Consider the following 23,397-nt stretch of genomic DNA (forward strand, 5'->3'; position numbering starts at 1 on the left):
TTTCTTTCATGTTTGTGTCCTACAAAACACAGTTAGGTGGGTAAGTAATAATACTGAAATTAATTACATTTTAAGATGCTTAAAAAACATAAAACATTGTTTTCTGCCCTTGTGAAGATAAACAAGGGCATTTTAATGCTCCTCTGAAACCATACAAAGCCACAATCCCCTAGTGCAGGGCTATTCAACTCAAGTCCTCGAGGGCCGGATTCCTGTGACTTTTAGATGTCCCTCTGCTCCAACACACCTGGTTGAAACCAATGTGTTGTCATTAAGCTCTGCAGAAGCATGATAACGAGTCATTAATTTGATTCAAGTGTGTTGGAGCAGGGACACATCTAAAAATCTCAGGAATCCGGCCCTTGAGGACTGGAGTTAAATAACCGTGCACTAGGGGGATGGCAGCCAATCCCATAGCGATGCCTTCTCTCGATGCAGAAGTACAGTCCTCTGCGTCACGTTGACAGTGTAGGTCCTGACGCAGAAGCATATACCCGGCTTAAGTCTTTCTGCTTCAGTCTGGGTCCTGACACACTGCATTCAAGTATATAGCTTGAAAAACTCTCATAAAGCAATTGTAAAAATAAAGAAAGACCACACATAATGAATGAAAGAAGTATATGTACAGTATCTTGTTCAAAAATTGTATAATAATTACTTTATAATTTGTAATAAATACATGCAAATGCATTGGCGGAATTTTAGGACACATTTGTTTTTAACTTTCAAATTGGAAAGAAAATATTGGTTATTGTATTGGTAGGAATTCAAAATCCTTATTGTTGCATCATTAATAAACACACACATATATAGCTGAAAATAAACTTAAACTGAGAAGAACTGAATCATGTGTGTGTTCTTACCACCACTGTTCCCTGAGGCTGTGCGGCTAGGGGCTGCCCAACAGCCACCACCTGTTGATGAGACTCACTGGAGGGACTGATAATCTGCACGGTCTGGCCCTGGATGGAATAGGCTATAAACAAAAAACACAAAACACTGCCATTCCCACAGGAGTCAAGTATTTCCATAAGGTTGTGTGACTAGCATGACATGCAAGAAAAAGTTTGCTCATTAACTCCACAGCAAACATCAATAGTAACAAAGAGCCAGTACGTCTGCTTCATCTCTGCACGTCAACAGTGAATGTCTGAGCAGCGGTGTGAAATAGTAGGTGTGTGTACAAGGCTACAGTGATCCTAATGAGGAGCTGTAGAATAGCGTGATGGGAACAGCATGCCAACAGTTACAGAGTGCGTCATATGGGATGATTGTGTGTGCAGTGGTATTTATTTATGCACTGCTCATCAACAGAAAGAGATAATCAGCCTATTGCCATTTCTGGTTGTCTAAATTGTTGGTTTCACTAACAGGCTTATTGCCTGTTAGTGGGTTTTTCAAAAATGTTTATCTACTGGGACTGTCACCCAACCATTTCCTGGGTTTCCAAATAATGGTCTAATAAAGGGAAACGAGCCAGTGAGCAGCAGCTCAATGTTCCAAAAGATAAAAGATCAGCAAGTTTTTAACAACCCAAGTCTCTAGAAATCCATCCCTGAGCAACAACGTGTTAAACCATGAAGCAGCAGAAGACCGCATCAGGTGTTACTCCTCAAACTGAGGCTCCAGCCAAACCACCAAAACTGAACCATCAAAAAGCTGGAGAAACATTGGCTGGTCTGATGAGTCTGGAGTCAGATAGTTTGTTCAGATTTTTGTGGAAACAAAATAAAATCAGGGATATCTTGTGAATTTTAGGCTTGTGGTCTTTTAACTAAGTTAAACTGATGGGCTGTTGAATCCCGATGCTTCACTCATAAAACAATGCAAAGGATTCAAACATGGATTCATACAGTTTACATGCGCTGAAAATCTGAAAAAGTGCTGCACCAAAAATGTTCTGATTTATCAAACCTTGCTGAATACACCTGCATGCACGTTTCCCTTTAGCCCAGCTAGAAGATTGTGCATTTCACGTGCCGTCCATGACACACGATCCTTCAACCATAAATGATCAAAGGACCTTAAGAGTAGTTATTGCATTGAAATGAGCTGCTGACCAATGGGATTTTACGCTCAGTCATGGCAGGAAATTAAATGAAAAGGAACTTCAGAAAAGGAAGAGGAGCTTTTGCGTGACAGGCCTGAAAAAGGATATATTTATATACAATGATGATCCAAGTGGCATCAATATTAAATGAAAAGCAAGTCATATACAGCAGTCGTCAGTGCTGCAAACAGTGTACATACTGTATAAGAGCGACGAAGCAGAGAATGAGAAGAGCATGTATCATAACCAGCCTCGACCACTATTTGCTCTACCTTTGTTAGAGAGGTTTGTGGCATTGCTGCTGAGAACAGTCAGGGCATAGTGAGGCGGTAGAGAGGCCTTGCAGATAGCTGTGATGAAAGCGTCACGAGGCGTCACCAGGCCGAGACGGCCACACAGCGAGGCCATGGTCAGCTCCGCCTTCAGGATGTTCTCTGTGGCTGTCTCATCAGTGCTGTGGATACAGACACACCAGGGAAAATGAAATCATATGGATGTTTCTTTCATCTAAAAACACAGGATTTGTAGAAATATAAGACAGTTTAATAATAATAATAATAAAAAAAAATAACTTCTAAGTTTTGCATTTTGACTCCACTCTAAAGTCCCCGAGTTACTGTGTATACGTAAACCGTGACGTAAAAAACAGCAGCAGAAGAAACATGTTGTTAAAGCGTCAAATGCCTAAAGAAGGTAACATTAAAGGGCCTATGTTAAGCTAAATGAACTTTTCTGTGCTTTAAACATCATAAAGTGCTATTTGGGCTTCATACACATGCTCAAAGTGTTTTTTGATTGATTCCCTCAATCGTTAGTTAGAGGGTGTTTTGCTCCTTTCTTACTGCAGGGTGAGCCTAAACACCTCACTCCAATTTGATGACGCGTTCCAACTTTGATGACGAATTTGACACGGTGCTCAGCTGGAGAAGCCACGCCTCTAGGAAGCTCTCTGCCATGATTGACATGTAAACAGACACGCCCACGAAGGTGAGCATTTCAGCGTCCTTCACACAGTGCTATGTATGTATTTTCTACAGTCTATGTATGTACCGACGAACGCCACGCCCCCACGTCTGTCTCGTGTTTATAAAGCAGCATAAGATCGGCTACGGAGTGGGTGGGAGGAGGGCGGGCCGTCCTCTGGCCCTAGTCATCGTGCGGGGAGGAGGAAGTCAATGTCCCATCTATAGACACGCCCACTTATGAATATGCATAAGTTAGCTGCTAATCAGCCTGTTTGTGTAGAGTTGCTCAGAAAGTGACTTTTCAGAGGCTAAAACTCTGGAAAACCGGCGAGTTTCGGAAAAAGAACCTCAAATATTATGTTTTTGGGGTTCTTAGAACCAATGGAGATGGGTGAAAAATAGCATGATATGGGACCTTTAATGTAGAGTTTGTAAACATTATATGAATACATACATAAATCAAAGACTGAATGAATTCATGGGTGCTGCAGCTTTGAACATGACGGAGGGTGACCGCTTTTTTGGTTATGGTATTTTGAATTGTATGTGGTCCTGTTTAAACATCCTAAGTCCCTCCCTCACTCGCTTTGCCATGTAGCGGATCCACCTGCACGTATGCAAAAGCTAGGTTACTGGAACTCAGACTGGGCAAAAACGACAAGACCTTATTGCATAGATCTGTTCCTGTTCAAGTTAAATAACTGAAAGTACAAAACTATAATCAAATAAGGCAGCACATTGGACAAGACTTTGGTAGTATTTTAATGGTAAAACAAACACCTTCTTGGTGAGCTTATAAGGCCAAATGATCAAACAGAAACACAGACATGTGTTATATATAACACTTAATGAGATTTGAGTGGTTGATAATTTATCAATAATAGTTAGGTTTTCTAAGTAAAATCTGAACTTGCCATTTGAAAAGTAGATTAGATGGTTTTTGATGCCCAACATTATAAGTGATCTTTGAAAGTTAATGCAGAGCCCTGCTTTTATGTGGGTTTGCCCCCAAAATTGGGTTGCAGAAAGAAAAAAAACATGCATAATTGAATGTTGAGTTTATGTAAATGTACATTTAGAAATGGATCATGTAGATGTGACATCAGAGCACAGAGAGGTATTTACCTGGCATCCAAGAGCAGAGACAGAGCTGCAAGGAGGCCACACCAGCAGGCACTGACCATCTCCTCCCAGACCAGGTGAGATCCTTAAACAACAGAACAAACAATAAACCTCTTTGAAGAAAATATTCCTACTAGTTTCAATATTCTACTCTTTTTCCTGTCCCTAATTCCCAGACATCTCAGTAAAAATAAGTCTTTCCTGGTAATGATGTTGCAGCACCCATTCCACTAATGCCATGTACTTCCTCCCTTCATCCTCACCCGGCTGTGGCTTCCACTCTTGCTCAGGATGGGCCTCTCTGAATTCAGCAGCTTCCTGTTCTTCTGCTCCCAGTTCTCTTTCGATCATGGAGGTGATGCCTCTCACCAGGTCTAGCAGTGCGCTGAAAGCCACAGACATGGCGTAGCCCTCGGGAATAGAAGGTGGTTCTACCTTATCCAGCATCTCCAAACTAAAGGAGAACAAAAGCAGAAAACAGCTTTTTACATTCACAATGAATTAAGAAAAACTGTCATAACAGTAAATCTGAAAACAGGTTAAGTCATATCCTGTTGGAGCAATTTTATAATTACCCACCTAATCATAAAATGACTTAATTTGCTAGAAATCAGCTGAATTTAAGGCACGAGTTTCACCAACACTAAAGTGGATATCACTTACCGGTATGTGCCAGGTGTGAACCACACCCAAAAATTAAACATCTGTTGGCTCAACAGACGACGACAGGAAAAATCATTCCAAAAGGTATGTTTGTATTCTGACCCTTTGTTTCCTGTAATCTGCTGCAGACTAATGACAGCAGCAGCTTTAGTCTATAATTTCAGAGTGGCACTAATAGAATGCCAATCATTATAATATTCCTGTTTAGTGTGTTTGTGTTGTTTAGTGACATAAAAATCAATCAATCTACACATCAAAATCCACATACACCTGGAGACAACAGGTGGAAAACAGTTGGAAAGCTGACTGTAAAGCTTTGGTGTGATGAAGTCCTTACTAGGTGGCCTTGGCACTGCCTTGGACACTGACAGCCATTAGGGGGATCCAGGTGCCCCGGTACTCAAAGGCAGCCTGAGTAGTCATGGTGCCACCAGCACCTCCAGATCCCTGCCCATTCTGAGCTGTGCCTGGGGTCCCTGAAGCAGAGCCACCTGACACACAAAGGTAAGAGACAGGATATGAAACGAGTGAATGGAAACAATTCCTTCTTCTTCTTCCTGGAAAAGTGTTTGAGAGGGTACTCGTCTCAACAAGAGCTTTTAAATCAGATTTGGTTACAGATGTATAAGTAGAGAATAAGTGTTGTTTTTTTATTTCACTTTTTATTTCATTTATCTTAAGTTACTGATTATGTTAGTTATGAAATTACTTACTGAAACGTAACTAGCATTAAGGGTGTAAGAAGAAATGTATTCGGCGATATATCATAATATTTCACCATACAATAATCGCTTCGATCCAAAAAATGTTAAAAATCAATTTTCTTAATCATGTTTTTAAACAAAAAAAACCCCATTAAATTGCACTAACATGAATAGCATGTAAACGCCCAGTCAATAGGTGTCAGTGAACCGCATTAGACCTTGTTAAACTACCTCACTCCTCAATGCATTTTAGCTGGAAGTTGATTGCACTTTATTTTCATTACTGGACACTTTATAGATGTATGTGGTTACTTTTTTTTTTTAAAAGAATTTAAGAACTTAACAGAATCAGAATCTGTTGAAGAAGCAAAAGCCTTTTTTTGAAAAATGTAATTTGACAGTTTGTTAAACATACCATTGTTTTTGATATTGGTACTTGAATTAGAGTTAATTTAAAAAACATGAAATAAATTGTATTTCAAACCATTTTGTAGTTGTAAAGGTGAAATTTGCAATTATTGATATCACGATATATCGCAATGTATGATGTATTGTTTTGTATCAGGAAATATCACATTGTGACATGCAAATTGTATCGTATCGTCAGAATCATGGCAATGCACAGCCCTACCCAGCATAGTGTATACAATTCTAATAAGTGTAGTACTTTCAAACAGGGTGACTACAGGTAGGAAGAAGTTATATTTAAGTCTTTTTAAGACCTTTTTAATACCACCTTAAAGAAAATGCAAGACCAAACTTACAATAAAAAATACAGACCAAAGGGAAATATATTATTTTACAATTAAAGGCATTGATGTCAGGTAATAATGTACAATAAGGAAAAATGAAACTAATCAGTTGTTCAAGAACATTCTTCAAATGAGTTTATTAATGTGGAAAGAGAACAAAAATTATATTTATTGTAACACAATTCTCACAACATTTAATATCAGTGGACAATAACCCAGAAATCTAAATTGACTGAAACCTGTGAGCCAATGTTGTTTTTGGCAGCCTTTTTAGTTTAGTCAGTCTTATGGACAAAAATGCTTATTCGTTTTAGTCACATTTTAGTCATTTCAAAATGTGATAGTTTTAGTCGATGAAAACTCAAAAAGGTTTTAGTCTAATTTTATTTTCATTTTTTTATTTACTTTTTAAGTATTAGTCTTAACATTAATTTAGGTCAATAAATGTTTGAAAGTGGAATGAAGGTTTACAGGCTGTACTGAAAGTTTAAGTACGTGGCTCCTTTAAGGCTTTAAGAGAATGAGAGCCCTGCGTGTGTGTGCGAGTGAATGTGGCAGGATGCGAGAATTGATTAGAGGAAAATTGTTTAGTTTAGCTGCAAATGTTTAGTCAGTAACAGTTAATGTAATAAAGGCTGCAGCATTTCTCAGACAGACCCGTGTGCTGCTCTAACGCTTCTACTTAAGTGAAGGAGGTTAACCCTGGAGTGAATGACAGTAACTTCAGTCCTGTAGAATCAACCTCCCTATGCTCTTTGACCACCGTCAGACTGCTGAACAGGAACGGTTAAACATGGCTCATTTAGTCGCTTCTGACCACCAACACCCTTTGTTGAGGCTGTTATTATGCTGAAAAAATTGAATTAAAATACTCAATTGCATGATGTGTGACTAGTGACCTCAGCGGTGGGTGTGACCGAACAAGGCATTGCTGATACATTGTTTTGGCTTTTGACAAACAGGTTACCCCCACAACAGGTGGAAATGTCATGCATTTTGAACGTCTGACAGGTCAGTCACTGATGGTCAGGTTAGAGTACAAGGAGGAAGCAGACTTCAGTCTGTGCTAACCAGAAATTATCGTGGTGACGTGACTAAAGCACATTTCAGACCTATCTGATTTGAATTTAAGACAATTTAATACTTAAGGGCCCGCGGTCACCCTGTCAAATATATGTCTACATGAAAACATTGTTGGGACTGGAGTTCAGAGGTCAAAATCAAAATATCAGTTGGAATCCAAAAATTGGTCAAAGGCATTTGCTGTGTAAAAAAAAACACCCTTTGCTTTTATTTTGTAGGAGATTTTTAATCTATTTAGGTCACAGCTTGTTAATGAAGGTTAATGGTGCAGACAAACCAGTTCAGAAACACTTCCCTGAACAACTCACCAGCAGGTGCACTGACAGCTGCCGAGTTGCCAGCATTGGGCACAATGAAGAGCGACTGGATGAAAGATCCCAGAGCGTTGACAATGTCTCTGAAGACCTTAGTGGAGTGCTGCTTCATGTCGTAGGACTGACAGAAGGAACTGGATAATAAAAGACAAAAGTCTGAGTGGATATAGGAGCTAAGTGAAGAGAAACTCAACAATCAGATCTGGACGCGTGCATGTTTAGTTTGAATATGTACTTCATTCATCTCAGGAGGAAAATCCTCTTTACAAAAGCAAATAAAGAATAATAAGTAGAATGTTGCGGTTGTTTTAAGAGGAGCCAATAAATATTTACTGAAAACATTATTAAACAATTACTAAGAATTTGCACCATGCAGTTGTGTGCGTGTACCGTAATAAATGGGGCTGCACACAGAGCCGATGGACAGACTCCACTGCCACTGCTCTCAGCCACTGAGGTTTCTCTCCATCCAGAAACTTCACCAGCAGAGACAAGAAGATCTCACACTCGGTCACCTGCAAAAAAACATTCACATCCAACACTTGTCTGAGAAAATAATGACCAGGAAATTCAAAAAATGCCTTGATTCTGATTCTGATTATGGGCGTTGCTCCTCGAGTAGTTGACACGCCCAGGCACAGCAGCCTCGCCCCCACAGCACTGCACAGTTCCGCATGAAGCTGTCATTCAATGCTCACTGAGTGCTGTCAGAGGAGGAAACCAGTCCCTCCTCCCATCTTTTATTGGAGGGGCAGGACCAAAAGTGACGGTTAGTGATGTCACTGAGCTAATCACAGTCAAAAGTAAAATCAAATTGTAATAGCCAGCATTCAACACAGAGGGCATTCACTCTGACATTTTACAAAAACACAAAATTTAAATACTTTGACTAAAACATGAAGAGTGGGGCGAGGATCAATAAACGATATTACTTCATATCTAATCATATATGTATTCAGCAGAGAAAAGAGGAACAGAGAGCCTGATGAAGTCCAGGCCGCAGAGGTTGTGACTGCATAGTTTAGGTGTCATGTAGATAATGTAAGGACAAAATGACTTGAATGATTTACGATTGAAACATGACATGGGCATTATATATTAAACATTGCCATTGCCTGTTATTGTACCTGCAATGCAGAACCAAGACAAATAGCACAACATAAACCAACTGCTAATCAGACCATGACATGATTTATCCAACTGCCAAAACTTCACTGCAGATCAGCCTCTTACCAGTAAGCTGTAGAAGTGCTTGATGAGGACTGAGACCACACGCAGCAGCCTCATGCAGATAGGAAAGTATGGTTTCTCCACAGGTGCTGGTGATGCTGAGCTGCTGCTTCCCTGCCTGAACTTGATGTTGGGGGAGAAGAGCTTGATGACGAGGGGACAGACTCTTTCTTTGAGCAGAAAGCTAAACTCCTGGTGCTAAAAAAGAGAAAAGAAGACACTGATGTGACATATAGCATTGCAACTAAAAATAACACATTAAATTTATCCTAAAGTGTACCTGGAGGAATACCCCAGGAAAATCATTAAGAACCGACTCCAGGAGCTCCAGGCCAAATGTCCGTGTCATTTCTGTCATCCCAACAAGCCAGTAGGGAGCATCAGCATTAACCAGCTGGCACAAGTCCTGCAGGAGGGGCAGAAAGCAGTCAAACAGAAGCTGAAATGTGCATGCAGAGAGTGCGGGCCCCTCGCCCCCTTCCTCTCTACATCTGTCAGACTAATACACTTTTGTCTTTTGCATTTATTTCTCCTGTCTCTGTTTGACCTTGTATTTGCTATATTTTATCTTTATTTATCCTCTCTATTTTTGGCCTTATAAACTCCTGATCAAAATTTTAAGAACTTTGAGGAAGGAAACATTTTACCTCTAAAGAAATGTTTTATGTAGTTATTAAGGTAATTTTTATTTTCCTCTTATAAACTAGTGGTATACTGTATGTTCATGGTCCTCTGAGTATCGTACAAAATGAAACTAGGTGTAATGTTTGAAATTCTACCACTTTCTGTGAATGGTAAGGTGTGTGGACAGCTGCCACCCCCTGGTGGACCAACCTGGAACAGCATGTATGCATCCTTTGCACTGGGTCTCAAGGTACTGACGGATCTTCGGTTGCTATTTCCCTGCACAGGAGGAGGCTGCTCCACAATGCCTTTTCGGGGGGTAGAGAAAGAGGGGGAGACAATATTTAAGCTATTCTCATAGCTCAGCAAGAGCACATAGAATATAACTGGATGCTCACCCCTAAATACTATTTTTTTTTTTTTACAAATGTTACCTTTGAAACGCTCATCTTCAGCCACCATCCGCTCAAACACCACAGTGACAACCTGTCTGACGGTGGCAGCTGCTGTGTTGTTGGTGATGTTGTCTTTGGTGAAGTGAAGACGGAAGCAGAGGACAATGGCCTGCAGGAAGGGAAAAATACAAAAAAAAGAGTCACACAAGATGCAACTGAACTTTCATCAGGGATGAGAAAGTTTAATTTGTAAAAAAAAAAGAAACAAATAAAGAAAATCAGTACTAATAAAGAACTTAAAGGCACATTTGAATGAAACTACTCATCAGGATTTAAAATATAAATAAAAATAAAGAAATATTTGATGTCAAAGATAAATGTAATAGTACAGTTTAAGATACGAAGAACGAGTCGAGACGGCTGCTCTACTGCACCTCAGGCAGCTAAGCAAACGTCTCCTGGCTTTCAGCTGGTTTATGAAGACCAGCAGGGTGAGTGCACAGCTGAGTGATGAGAACATTAAGATGAACTGTATATATGGATTTCAGAGTGCGAGTTCTCCTTACCTTGGACAGTACATCGTCATGAACGACCGTGTTGGTGGTGAGCAGGACGAGCACAGTCTGCAGAAGTTTCAGCTCCTCCAAACCGTTCTCCATCAGCTGCCACAACATGTTGATGATGTTTCCTGCTGCTGCCTGGTGGACACACCAAACACACGTCTTTAGTTAAAGTGCAGATAAACTTAGATATAAACACAATGCCCAACGAATAACCCTGGATCTGCAAACAGACTGGTTTGAGCACCTGGTGATTTGATCCTCTGCTTTAGAGAAGTAGTTCCCAAACTTTTTGTACCCAAGTCACACCAAAAGACAAGTAAAAATCTGAAGGCACATCTATCGTGTAAAATAGCCTTTATAACACGTGTTATCACTCATATCATGTACAATATCATGGGCGACCGTACAAGAGAGCTCTCCATTTTCCCTCTCACTGTTTCTCTGTTTTAATGTTGTCTTACAGCCTTTGTCACAGTCTTATAATTCCCACCTATGCAACCGCGGGAACAGCGAAATATTGTGTTCTCTCTTTTTTTTTTTTTTAGGTATATAGTTTGCCCCTGTATTATGAAATGAGTGCAAACAAGGTAGTAAATTAAAATATAATTATGTTTGTGTAGTTGTATATTGCAATAATAATGTATGTGTCAAGTGTCTTTATAATTTAAATATACATTTTCATCAAACAAGGTAAGTACAAAAAAACACAATTTCAGGCAAGTACATTTAATTTGGCAAGAGCATATTTTAAACTTTATTTTATTAAACCCACGCAGTAATCGGTAAAATTAGTTATTAACCAAACAGAAAACAAAGTCTACTTTTATAACCATACCAGGCCATACCAGCCTGTCATTGCTCGATCCCATTAGATCTCGGAAGCTAAGCAGGTCTGGGCCTGGTTAGTAGGTGGATAGGAGACCACTGAGAAGTCCAGGTGCCACAGTGGGGTGGCAGTCACCTCAGTGGTATCTGTCATTGTGTCCTTGGGCAACACACTTCACCCACATTGCCTAGTATGAATGTAGAGTGTGAGTGAGTGTTGGTGGTGATTGGAGGGTTCGATGGCGCACTTTGGCAGCCTCGCTTCCATCAGTCTGCCCCAGGGCAGCTGTGGCTACAATAGTAGTTTACCATCACTAAGTGTGGAGTGAAAGAATAATCCCTTAATTCTGTAAAGCGTCTTTGAGTGTCCAAAAAAAGCGCAATAAAAAATTAATGCATTATTATTATAACCACAAACCATTTTCCTTATGGTTATATCAATTATAGATATTACAATTTCAATTTTAATTTCACAATTTCTCAACAGAAATACTTTTATATTATACTATTTTCATACATGAATGAAATATGTTCACTCTGAATTTTATGAAAAAGAAATTTGCTATATTTTACAGACTAACTTAAATACATAAACAAGGTTTTAAGCAAATTTTAACTTTTTTCCTCTTCTCATATAAACAACTTAATTAACACAGCAAATAATTGAGCAAATTAATTATATAATGATGAGTTCACATTTTAACAGTCCAGTCCTTATGAGCTCACCAGTAGCCCTTCAATTGGTTTCAGTCCTTTTCCAATGCATATTGTGCAGTGAATGTTTCTGGTGTTCTCAGCTCCGTTGTGCACAGCCAAAGGCCGTTTATAGGGGGACTTTCTCATCAGTGCGATTGCGCTCAACTGATGAGATGCACCGTGGAGAATTCAATTGAATTATTCTGACCTATACGTTGTCTTGTTGTTTGTACATTCTGTTGGTGAAATGATTTAATATGTACAGTCAAACATGTGACAATAGCAGCAGGAACATGGTGATAGATGTGACTGATGCTCCTTACCTCAGACACCACCTCATGGGACATGAGCCGCTGGATGGCAGCCAGACACAGCTGTGTGATCTTTGGCTCTTTGGTACCACAGCCCATCAGGAAAGGCTGGACCACCTCAGAGCTGTTCTCTTTCAAAGCTGCAGGAAAACCACACAAACGACACCATTATTGTCGACTTTCAACGTGTGAACATGGAAGTAATTTTCCCATTTTCAATTCCTTTAGTGTGAAAACTAAAATAATACACTGTACTTTGTGTAAATGGAAAACACTTTTAAGAAATTTGTCAAAATTAAACTTTTTGACCACAATACTATATAGTTTAAAAAAGTGGGGGAAAAATAAAAATAAATAATAACATCCAGATCAAGTTTAAAAAGTCACTATCAAATTAAGCAGCACTTAATTCATGCTCCTTCATCAGGGTTTTCTCTAGCTCAATTTTAGGCAGAGGTGGGGCTGATCTGATCACATACAGACCATCCTCAGCTGGTTCAAACAAACTTTCAACACACGACACATTTTGTGCTTTAGAACCCCTAAAACATGAATGAAAAAAATGATTAGTTACCACTAAAATGTTGCCAACTCCTCAATAAGGGAAGTGGACATTGGCTGTCCCAAAAGTGGCTAGATGACATCGACATCAGATCCACTAAATCTATTTTGTCAGCTGCAGATTGCGCGTTCCTTTCTACACAATGTAAATTAGGAAATAACTCTGTCCAAACCCAGAGCTCACACATTTATCCCACGCTCTACAGTCTCATATATAGAGTTTTTAGACTTTCCAGATAGTGGAGCGGAGGCTTTAAACCAGGGGTGGGCAAACTTATTGGCTCAGGGGCCACATGGACTTTTAAAAATTGACAGACGGGCCGTGCCAGCACCTGATGCATACATACATTCTTCTTCTTCTTGTCTAAAGTTCAAATTTATAAAACTTCATAACAAATCAACCATATGCGTTACAGATTTGCAACTTTCACCCAAATTTAGCCCCAATTCTAAAGAAACGTTTGTACATTTAAGGAGAGACAGGCCTTCAGTAAAAAGTATTTACTTGTCCATTCATTATTAAACACTCAGCACTCACTGTTGACTCCGTCAATCTCCACCTGGCTAGCAAGGTAGCATAGCGTGCCTTGCGAGCCAGGTGTATTCACGCGACACCAAGAGATCCCACAATAAAACATCAACAAACAGCATACTTTGATTATCCAATGTGGAAAAACTGTTTGTCTGGCCAGCTATCCAAGTTTCCGCTTCTACCATGAGTAAGTTGTTGTTGTTCTTCTTCTTCTTATTATTATTATTATTATTTCTGGGTGTGTTATGGCAGCAACCAATTTAACTCTGCTTTCTTCCTCATCTTACGTTTTCTGTCCATACCGAGCAGGATGCCAGGCATCACAGGACTAAGTCAAAGGAATGCAGTCATAATTATGATATTGTAACAGACTGAGTCCCAATGTTCCACATGTAGTTTATTCAACGAGTGTTGTGGTTTCCCATGGCTGTGAAGGCATCATTGTTACGTGCAGCTTTCTCTGCCAATGTTCGTCTATGTATACATGTGTTCTGGGTGTTGATTGGCTGGGAGGCTGGAAAAGGGCGGGTGTAAGCGGAGAATGGGAGAACATTTGGTTCCCACGGGTGTTGAGGAGATAAACAACGGAGTAAGACGGTTCATTTTGTGTTTTAATTGTTTATTTTGGCTTTGGCGGGCCGGATTAAAAAGACCAACGGGCCGGATGTGGCCCACGGGCCGTAGTTTGCCCACCTATGGTTTAAATCTATATACAGACAGGATGCCCAATAAAGGCTGTAAATAGATGGTTCTGATGGCTCTGATGATGGGACCAAAAGGGGGATTTAGTAGTAAATTGTAAATTTTTCTCTTCCTCTCACTCAATCTCCTCACTAAAACACACCATCAAAAACCCATGATTAAGTCCATTTAGTTATTGATTAAACAATATGTGCATTAAAACAAGTATATTATATTTCATTTATTGAAAATATTCGTAATTTACTTACTTACCTGTGTTCTGCTAAACTCCCCAATATTTCTTCATTTTTGCATAATTGCTGCATGGCGTCACTGGTTGTAATGCCAGTTATTGCCCAGCATCCCCCCACTTTGTTGACAGTTTCTTGTGTAAATTATACACATATTGAATAGTATTTTACAATTCACTGAGTTGGTTTTGCCAGCACTCCCCTGTTTTAGCAGCTTGATGTTTTCTCTCTACAAACCTGATAATGACAGCTGGTTTGTCACTGGTATTCCTGCTGGTTTTTAACTCACCTGAAAGGATGTCTGTATTCCGAGCTGCAATGGTCTTAATTTTCACAATCCCAGACTCTGCAGCCTGAAGGGAGACATAAAGGTATTTGGGTTAGTAACCACGTAAAGAGCACTGGAAGATGATGTTGCAGGTTCAATATTCCATGGCCACAAGAGCAGTGAGGAGGAGAAAAGTGGTAAATGTGCTTCTCACGAGCTTCAGCTGGAGATGGGATGTGTAACAAACAAGTGTATTTCCCCAGTGAGGAGTAAAAGATGGGAACAAATACACAGGGGGCAGGAATGGACTGGGAAAGCTGGGAAGACTTTGGCTGTGTTTGAAATGGCATACTCCAGTCCATACTATGCACTACAGTACAAACTCAATGAGTATATACTGACTACTATATACTATACGAATGATGAGCATTCCCATTGAAGTATACTTCCAAATTTCCCAAGATGCATTTTGAACCTACAAAGAGAAAAACCTGAAGCACACAGAGGCTAAATATCTCCACTGATTCTCCAACTTTGAAAGTTCTGAAATTATTATAAGTGAGAAAGTGACCAAGTAGAATATCAACATATGGTCATTTGATCCATAGAACACAGAAACTCATTTCATGCTGACATTTTGGAGATTTTTGTTAACCAGCCATCGTGCTACTGACTAAAGTTTCGGTTAACTTTAACTTTACAAAAGGGTTAAAAAACTAATGGAAGACAAGAAGAGATGCTTTTATTTTGAAAAAGGGATGTTTGACTTTTAGCTTGAAGCTGGTCTCAGGACGATTTTACGTTGCGTATGACTCGTGTGCTCACCGTGCATATTTAAATCATGTCCTGATATAGAATACATCCGGATACCGGTTATTTCTTGCGTACTCAATATTTCCATACTATTTATTGTGAATGCACTACATATTCATTTTTATGTCAGACATAGTGTGAGTAGTATGTACAGTATACTTAATATGCAATTTCAAACACAGCCCTTTTCTCTTAGTCAACTTTGAGTTGATGAGGCTGATCTTATACAGTTTCTCCACATTTTCAACCAAAGTCAGTGCTAACGTGTTCACCATTTTATCTACTAATAACAAGAGTCAACTTTATCTACCAAATTAAACTGACATTTTTTTAATTGTAGCTATATTTATTAACTGTGGATTATAAATTGCTGCTCCAGAAATGGATTATTCTATTGTTCATTGAGATTACATCAGTTAAGTATTTTTAGAGCAACATCGTTAAAAAATTACGCAGTAGCTGTAATTTCATGATTATGCATGACTGCCCTGTGGCCTACTAAAAAGACTGAGGTTATTGTATTGAAATGTACTGTTGTTTTGTATCCTGCATTTTTTTTTAATAGTAATCTTTGGAGCATGAGTTTGAATATTTTATTATTAGCACTGCTCATCATGTTGGTTTACCATTCAATCCAGATTTTCATTAAATAACTTATTAGATCAAATTAAGCATTGTCAGCCATTTAGGCCAGTTTTTTTTTTTAAAAAACACACCAGTCGAGAAACACTAATCTAAATTGTATAATTATGTGTGTGATACAGTAATGCATAATATTGGGAGGGAAAACAGAAAGAATCAACTGTTGTCAGTTTTCTTAATATTTCACGACACCATCATTTAATTCAACTGATTACATTTAGTAAGCTGTGTTTTTTTTTTTTTTTTTTTTTTTTTTTAATAGAATGATACCCTTTTGTCCTGATTCGATTTAATCCCAATTCTTGGGTGCCGATTCGCTTTAAATTGAAGTTCCAAAAACAATGCACATCACATCACATTCAGACATTCACTGATTTCTCATTATTTATTCAGTGATTTATTAGTATCTATACCAAAATAAATAACAAAATAAAACCTCTACCAGAAAGGAGGTAAACATGATGTACAAAAAAACTAATTTGTACATAACTTTTTGAGGTTAGTCAACTGAAACTTTTAATGTTCATCAAGTGCTTTGGAGTCACAATGCATTGCAGTGAAGATCGGCCTCATTTTTTTGTCCGAGCCAAAGTTAAAATATCTCTTTTTTCCCTTCATACTAATGACAGAATAACGTTTGTTTGTGTGGAAAGCCTGATTTTATTAACTTCATACATTTAGAAATGATCAGCGAGCGCACATTAGTCGTCATCATAATCACAATCAGAATCAACTTTATTGACCAGAATACACACGAGGAATCAATGTTACACTTGCTATTTACTCTGTAGTGTGATCAAACTGTGGCCTTACGCTGGACACTTGCAGAGCAAGCAAACTGTGAGGACTTTACAAAGACTGCATGGTTTAACTCTACACCTCGAGTATGTCACACGTCACTGCAAGTCTCTCACACTGTTTGTTCAGTTGTGTCATCAACCACATCCAAAACAAAGTAGGAGCACATTCAACTGAACTCAACTCCTTATGGTTACAAGCATTTAACACATAAAAGTAGATTTTTAAGTTATTTAATATTTTTATCCATGGCCACCCCAGAAACTGGTCTCATTCCACCTGCATGTAAACACTAAGGGATCTATTCTCCCATGTGTCTAAGTCCAAAAATCCGTGCAGCGGCGCTGTGTGCTATTCTCCCCAGCGCCTTCATCCTAGTTACGCACTGTGGGTGGAGCAGCCCTGAAATGTGGGTGTTCCCATTCAAATCTGGCTTCACGCGCATTCTCCGGTGTGAGTAAGTCCTTTTCCTCCTACGCGCTTCTAACCCTGGAATAAGTGCAGTGCCCCGATAAGGTGAAACGTTATATTGCACTAGAAATATGGACCTAGTTAGATTTGAAGCCACACAGACTCGTGCGTCACTCAGCTGCTGCTGCGTGATCAATTAAGACTCTGACAGACGCAGACTTCTGTCCACGTTGGTCAAAGTAATTCAACTATTTTCATACTATGTCCAACGTAAAGTCACAGTTTGATCCACTATAGAGTGAAACAAGCTGTCATATGCAGATAAGGATGGACCACAAACTGTTCCCACACATATTTTAATGAGGCTCAGCTCAGGTCACTTTAAACTATTTATATTTAAAACTGCATATTATGGAATAAGTTCTGTTTCACTGCAAACATCACCCTGTATTAAAGCAGGACGCTCTGCTGGCAGGTTACAGTGATGATGATGATGACAACGACGATGATCAAGTTTATCATTTTCAAGGATTTCAATGACATTTACAAGCGTTGGGAAAACTCCAGGTTCTATGACTTCTAGACATCCCAAAAACATGACATCACCGCCTCCTTTCTTTCAGCCCGCCTTCATTCACAGACTACGCGCTTTTTGGCTCCTTACATGCAGTGGGCGTGTCAGCAGCCTGGACCGGAGAATACGCATAGGAGAGAAGCGCGTAAATGCAGGCGCGCAAAAAAGTGCTTAAATTCAGACTGGAGAATAGACCCCTAAATACTTTAGCTCCTCCTTTAGCACATCCATCTTTGCAGTTTTCCTCTTCTTCTCTCCTCTCCTGACAGCTCCATCCGCAGCATCCTTTGTCCAACATAGCCTTCACTGGACAAAATAAATCCATCCCAACTAAATGTGACATGATCATCTCTAATGTTCAACCTCAGTAGAGAGAGCAGGAAGAGCTATGGTGCCTTTCCTTTCATGTATAGTGTATGAACTACATTGAGACAAGAAAAAGGGTATTAAAGAGAATGTTTCAGTTCTCCTTTGAAGCTGTGTTTTTCAGGATCTAAAAGCAGAAGTGTCTTCAAAACAGCATGAGCCTTTGCTAGCAGCCATAGTAGAAAAGCCTCTGAAATGCCCTGAGTGTATACTCAGCAGTTTTCCTCAGCCTGACTGAGTTGATTGTGTAAAAGGCTTTCTTTAGTCAGGACTAGCCCTGGGTCTCCTTTTATCGATTCACTAAAATTACTTAGTTACAGCTTCAGCAAAAAGAAACCCAAGAACATTTACCAGGTTGTACCTTGACTTTAGACTGTAGTGTAAAGTCACAGTGGCAGAGGTGTAAAAGTACTGATATATCATACTCAAGTAGAAGTACTTTTACTTGATTGAAATTGTACTCAAGTACAAGTAAGTCATACATAAAGTAAAAGTTACTAGTTACATTCACCCCCCATGTTTATTTTTGGTAATAAATCTTGCCACGGTTCCTTTGCACACTCATTTATAAAATCTTGCACAATTGGAACTTATTTTATTTTCCACAAAGGCATCTGTTTAAAATAAAAGGTTTGTCAAAATGTGAAATTATTTTAAAAATAAATAAATAAAACAACACCAACTTATTTAATTCAAAATAAATTAATTAATCAACCAAAACTCACCAAACAAACCTAAACCAGGTTTGACACAAACTTTTCCAGTGGTGGCACTGGTCGCACCAGCACATAATTTGGTTGCACCCCTTTTTTTAGCGTGGGGGGGGTGTTTACAGCTTAGCCATGCATGCTGACGCATAGTTGACTGAACTGGCGTACCGTAATTTTGTATGAGCTGAAAATTTAGCATCAATATTAAGTTTTTCTGCAACAAGCAGTGGCTGACGCATTTGTGTTTTTTTTTGTTTTGGGTCAGTGTACAGTTATGGTTAAGGTCTATGGATATTGTTTTGCGAATCAAATAACATTATTTTGTTATGTGTTTTTGAAAGTAAATGTACACACTTTTTGAATGTGATTATCCTGTTGGGTAAAAATTATGCATAAAACACTTTAAGAATAGAGTTTATCATCAGTATTTGCTAGAAACAATTATAGCAACAAATAACAGAATAACTGACAATGAAAAGAAATGGAATGTTTGCTTATGGAGTTAGAGATATAGTTATTAGGTGTACTTTCTTAAAGGTGTGCCATTTGTTATGTTATAAATGTTTGGTAATTGTGTTGCATTTGTTTATTGATTTTTGATTAGTATTATTGATTTTATTTGATTTTTCATTACGTTAAACATTTCTGTTTGCTTTGTGCGTACGTTTTTATTTCTATTCCTATTTCTATTTATGTTTTGCTTTCCTGTCACACCACTATGAATGTGTCCGTTTTGTTATTTTATTCTGTAAATAAATAAATTAACAAATAAAAAACAAGCGGTGGCTGAAATAACAGGTTGTTTTTTTTTTTTTGTTTTTTTTTAATATAATTTTAAAAGAAGACCTAACAAAAATATTTTATATAGCAAAGCACATCAAAAGGTTACATGTATTCTGTTTTTTTTATTTTATTTTGCAGAAATGCTGTACTTGAATTAACTTAACAGTAGCATAACCAACTTAGCATCTGCATTGCTTCACCCCATGGAATTCAATTTTTGATTTAATGTTGCCTTTAACTCATTTAGTGCCAGCTATTTTAAGATCTTCTACCCCCCTCAGTGCCAGCCGTTTTTGAGCATTTTGACTGGTTTTTAAAGAAATCTGACACCAGATTCTGAAAGATTGAAGCCTCTACTTTCATCCAAAAAAAAAAGAATTTGTTTCTGGCTCGTTTCATTCTTTTGTAGTTTCAGAACAAACTACTGTGAACCGATCACCATCTCAATGGCCACAGAAGCAGCACATGCAACAGATGACTTCATCTAATGGTGGTTACTTGTAGGGGTGTCCCGATCCGATCTTGATCTAGGATATTGGTCTGATATCAGGCAGAAAACGAATATCGGATTTTATTGGACTGCATGTAAAATATTAGATATATATTACATTTATTCAATTGTAGAATACTGCAGATCTTATGTTAAGGGTATAATTTATGTAACCAATTGGTTAATAATAAATGGGTCAGTTTTTCTCTTACCTACTGTTGCTGACTATTGTTCTCTGAGTTACATCACTTGATCAAGACTTTTCTAACATTCCACACTACAAAATAAGTCATAAAAGTATGTATGATTCGTGCTGATATCGTATCGGATTGATAAGTTAAAAAAAAAAATAGTTGTATCTGGACATCCCTAATTACTTCTCACAAGAAAACATGGAGTGAGCAAACTGTGCATTACTGTAGAATTATACAGCAAAGTAAGTCCAGTCGGACAAACACACAATCAGCAAAGGCCTGTGAAAAAGTGATGTCATAGAAGCCAGACTGACTGTCCTTTCTGTGTAATTATGGCAACACCCACACTCTCAGTCCAACACAGAGTCCTTCTTTGTCATAGGAAGGCAACACAGTGTGGAGGTCCATGCTTGCCTCTTCTCTCCTGGCCTTTGTGGGTGTCTATCGGGTACTTCAGTTCCCAAAATGTTAAAGCAGGCAAGCTAATTGGTGAGATTCTGTAATACATGTGGTAGTAGTAGGTTACTTTGTGTTGCCCCCTATCATTGACTGGTGACTACTCTAACACTGTATAGAGTAACTGGTTCCAGAGCTCAGACCCATATGTGTGAATGGGAAAAACGATGCACTACAACACAATGAAAATCAGGTAGAGGGCACTCAGAAATCATCACTGCCATTTAACAGGCTCGCAAATCAGTGAAACAACATGCACAAGCCAACAAATCCATTTGTAGGAAAGCACACTTTGTTGCATGTCAATACAGATCAGCAAGCAACAAAGTGTACTTTCATAATGTGTTTTTGTAATGAGTACCTTGAGATGACGTTGTTATATTTAGGCGGGCTATATAATTAAAGTTGAAAAGTATTTTATCTTAAGAGGTTTTCTTCACCAGTTGTAGCACCTGACGGTTATCCATCCTAATATGTTAATGTATAATTCACAGTCATAACCGGCAGATAAATAACATGAATACAAATCTTAATGAAAAAGCCACTTGGACAAACATAAAAAAATGGCTTTGATAAATGGAAGGTTAATGCCATCTTTTCTGGGTTGGGGTCTATAGTTTTCGCAGCTTATTTAGGAAGTAAAGTAGCGTAGGTCTTGAACATGTCTGCAGTTTAAATTTAGGGTCAACATAAACAAATAAGACTTAAAATTAACCCAAATTAACTCAGACTTTAATGAACCAAACATGCATGTTTTGGCTTGTAGGAGAAACCTCTGATGTTGTAACTACAAACCTGAGATCTTTAAATACAGCTTTGCATCAGGATGACTTTTCATCCAGCAGCAATGGGAGACCATGCATGCAATGTTTCTCTCTTTATTGAGCATATCGTGTCCCGAGAGCTACGCCCACAACCACACCACTTGGTTATTCAATGTGGAAAACGTTTTAGGAAAGTTGCCTATATTTTGAGATTTCAGACTAAATTGTCAAAAAATAATAAATCTATCCTATAACCACGTGTTAATATTTCTAATATTTTTAAAAGGCAGATTTAAGACTTGTTTGTGCCACATAATGCCTTAATGTTTTATTATTGAGCTTGCTTAATGCCTTTCAAGTCAATCACTATGTGTAGCTGTCCTCTCCTTGACTCATTCAACATTCCTTTAAGCTTACATTTTGTATCGATTGTTTTGACTTCTGTGAACAGCTGACATCTTTTTCAACTGATGACTAAGGCTGAGACGATATATTGTACGACAAGATATCACAACATTTAAATGTTACAAGATGTGTTGTCGATGGTACAAGTAGTATCTACTAATAAATGAGTAACAAAAACACATGATTGGCTATTGATATCCCCTCTACCAAACCTGGCAATGTGGCTTAAAACACAGAGATGATGGAAAAAACTCTCAAAAGTACTAAAACAACTTTAATAAAATTGAAAGTGTAGCAAAATGTACTAATTACTAACTAATTTTGTAATGATTATAGCACTGTCCCTATACAACTTTTTCACTTCCGATACAATACCAATATTGCAGCCTTGCGTGTTGGTCGATATCGGCCCGATACGATATCAACACTAATCATACATACTTTTATTACTAATTTTGTAGTGTGGAATGTTAGAAAAGGCTAGATCAAGCAATGTTACTCAAACAGAGAGCAAAAGTCAGCAATTCAAGTTCCCTTCAGTGTTTTTTTTACTGTCAGTATATGGTGGGAACAACTGAGGGCGGGGACAAAAACAACAAAAACTTATCGGAGTGCTTATATCGGAGATTTTAGATGCAGCCCAATAAAATCTGATATTCGATTTCGGTCCGATATCAGCCAGAAAACGAAAGGCAGTGAAGACGCACTCATTCGTCAAAGGCAGCTGTTCCTCTTAACACTCGTCCTTTATCCCGGGTGTGACCGGACGGCAGTGCATTGACGGGACAAGGAGGAAACACCCGCGGTGACATCAGCGGCAGCAGCAGCACACGCACCGAGCAAAGCGTAAAAAAAAACACATTCTCCTTACAACCAGTGCATAACATCAAATCTCTCTCACTCACCATTAAAATATGAACAAAAAAAGCTTTGCTCTTTTCCTGAGTTATGGTGAGAAGTTGCTCTACACCACTGGTTCCCAAACTTTAATACAATTCATAATGATGAAATTAATGAGTGATAATACACATCTTAAAGAATCATATTTTGTAAATAAGTGGAATAAAACAGTATTTAGTTGCTCCTGAATAGATTTATTTCTATAGTTTTTATCATTTTGTGTCATCTCCCCCTAGTGTGGGACCAAGACTGACAATTTATTTTCAGTTCATGTTCCAGTCAAGTTCATTGACATCATCATGATTATAATTTTTAACTAAAAATGAACATTATAAGACCCATATCTATTTGTTAATCTTCCAATTTCTCTTATTTTTTTGTTGGAAAAGCACTTTCTGTTAGCGTTTGGAATTTTGACTTTAGGAAAAATGTGAGTGGCAGAGTGAATTACTTTAAGTTGTTATTTTCATGTGAATGAAGAATTAAATGATGCACTTTTTT

The 23,397-nt window shown here is 38.4% G+C and overlaps 1 protein-coding gene across 4 annotated transcripts in view; it reads right to left on the reverse strand.

Moving 5' to 3' along the window:
* The window catches only part of mon2 (MON2 homolog, regulator of endosome-to-Golgi trafficking), a 54,632-nt gene that overhangs the window by 29,910 nt on the left and 1,325 nt on the right, over positions 1 to 23,397 (reverse strand). For all 4 annotated transcript variants that reach the window (XM_028449277.1, XM_028449275.1, XM_028449276.1 and 1 more), the window contains exons 2-15: positions 14,612 to 14,675; positions 12,310 to 12,437; positions 10,469 to 10,600; positions 9,942 to 10,071; positions 9,718 to 9,815; positions 9,164 to 9,289; positions 8,887 to 9,081; positions 8,044 to 8,168; positions 7,648 to 7,787; positions 5,138 to 5,291; positions 4,401 to 4,591; positions 4,141 to 4,222; positions 2,323 to 2,504; positions 864 to 976 (exon numbers count right to left, since the gene is read on the reverse strand). In XM_028449277.1, the coding sequence (XP_028305078.1) occupies positions 864 to 976; positions 2,323 to 2,504; positions 4,141 to 4,222; positions 4,401 to 4,591; positions 5,138 to 5,291; positions 7,648 to 7,787; positions 8,044 to 8,168; positions 8,887 to 9,081; positions 9,164 to 9,289; positions 9,718 to 9,815; positions 9,942 to 10,071; positions 10,469 to 10,600; positions 12,310 to 12,437; positions 14,612 to 14,675 (1,860 nt within the window). The remainder of the gene's footprint in view (positions 1 to 863; positions 977 to 2,322; positions 2,505 to 4,140; positions 4,223 to 4,400; positions 4,592 to 5,137; positions 5,292 to 7,647; positions 7,788 to 8,043; positions 8,169 to 8,886; positions 9,082 to 9,163; positions 9,290 to 9,717; positions 9,816 to 9,941; positions 10,072 to 10,468; positions 10,601 to 12,309; positions 12,438 to 14,611; positions 14,676 to 23,397) is intronic.

Source organism: Gouania willdenowi, chromosome 6 (genome assembly GCF_900634775.1).
Source record: "Gouania willdenowi chromosome 6, fGouWil2.1, whole genome shotgun sequence".
Classification (NCBI taxonomy): Eukaryota; Metazoa; Chordata; class Actinopteri; order Blenniiformes; family Gobiesocidae; genus Gouania; species Gouania willdenowi.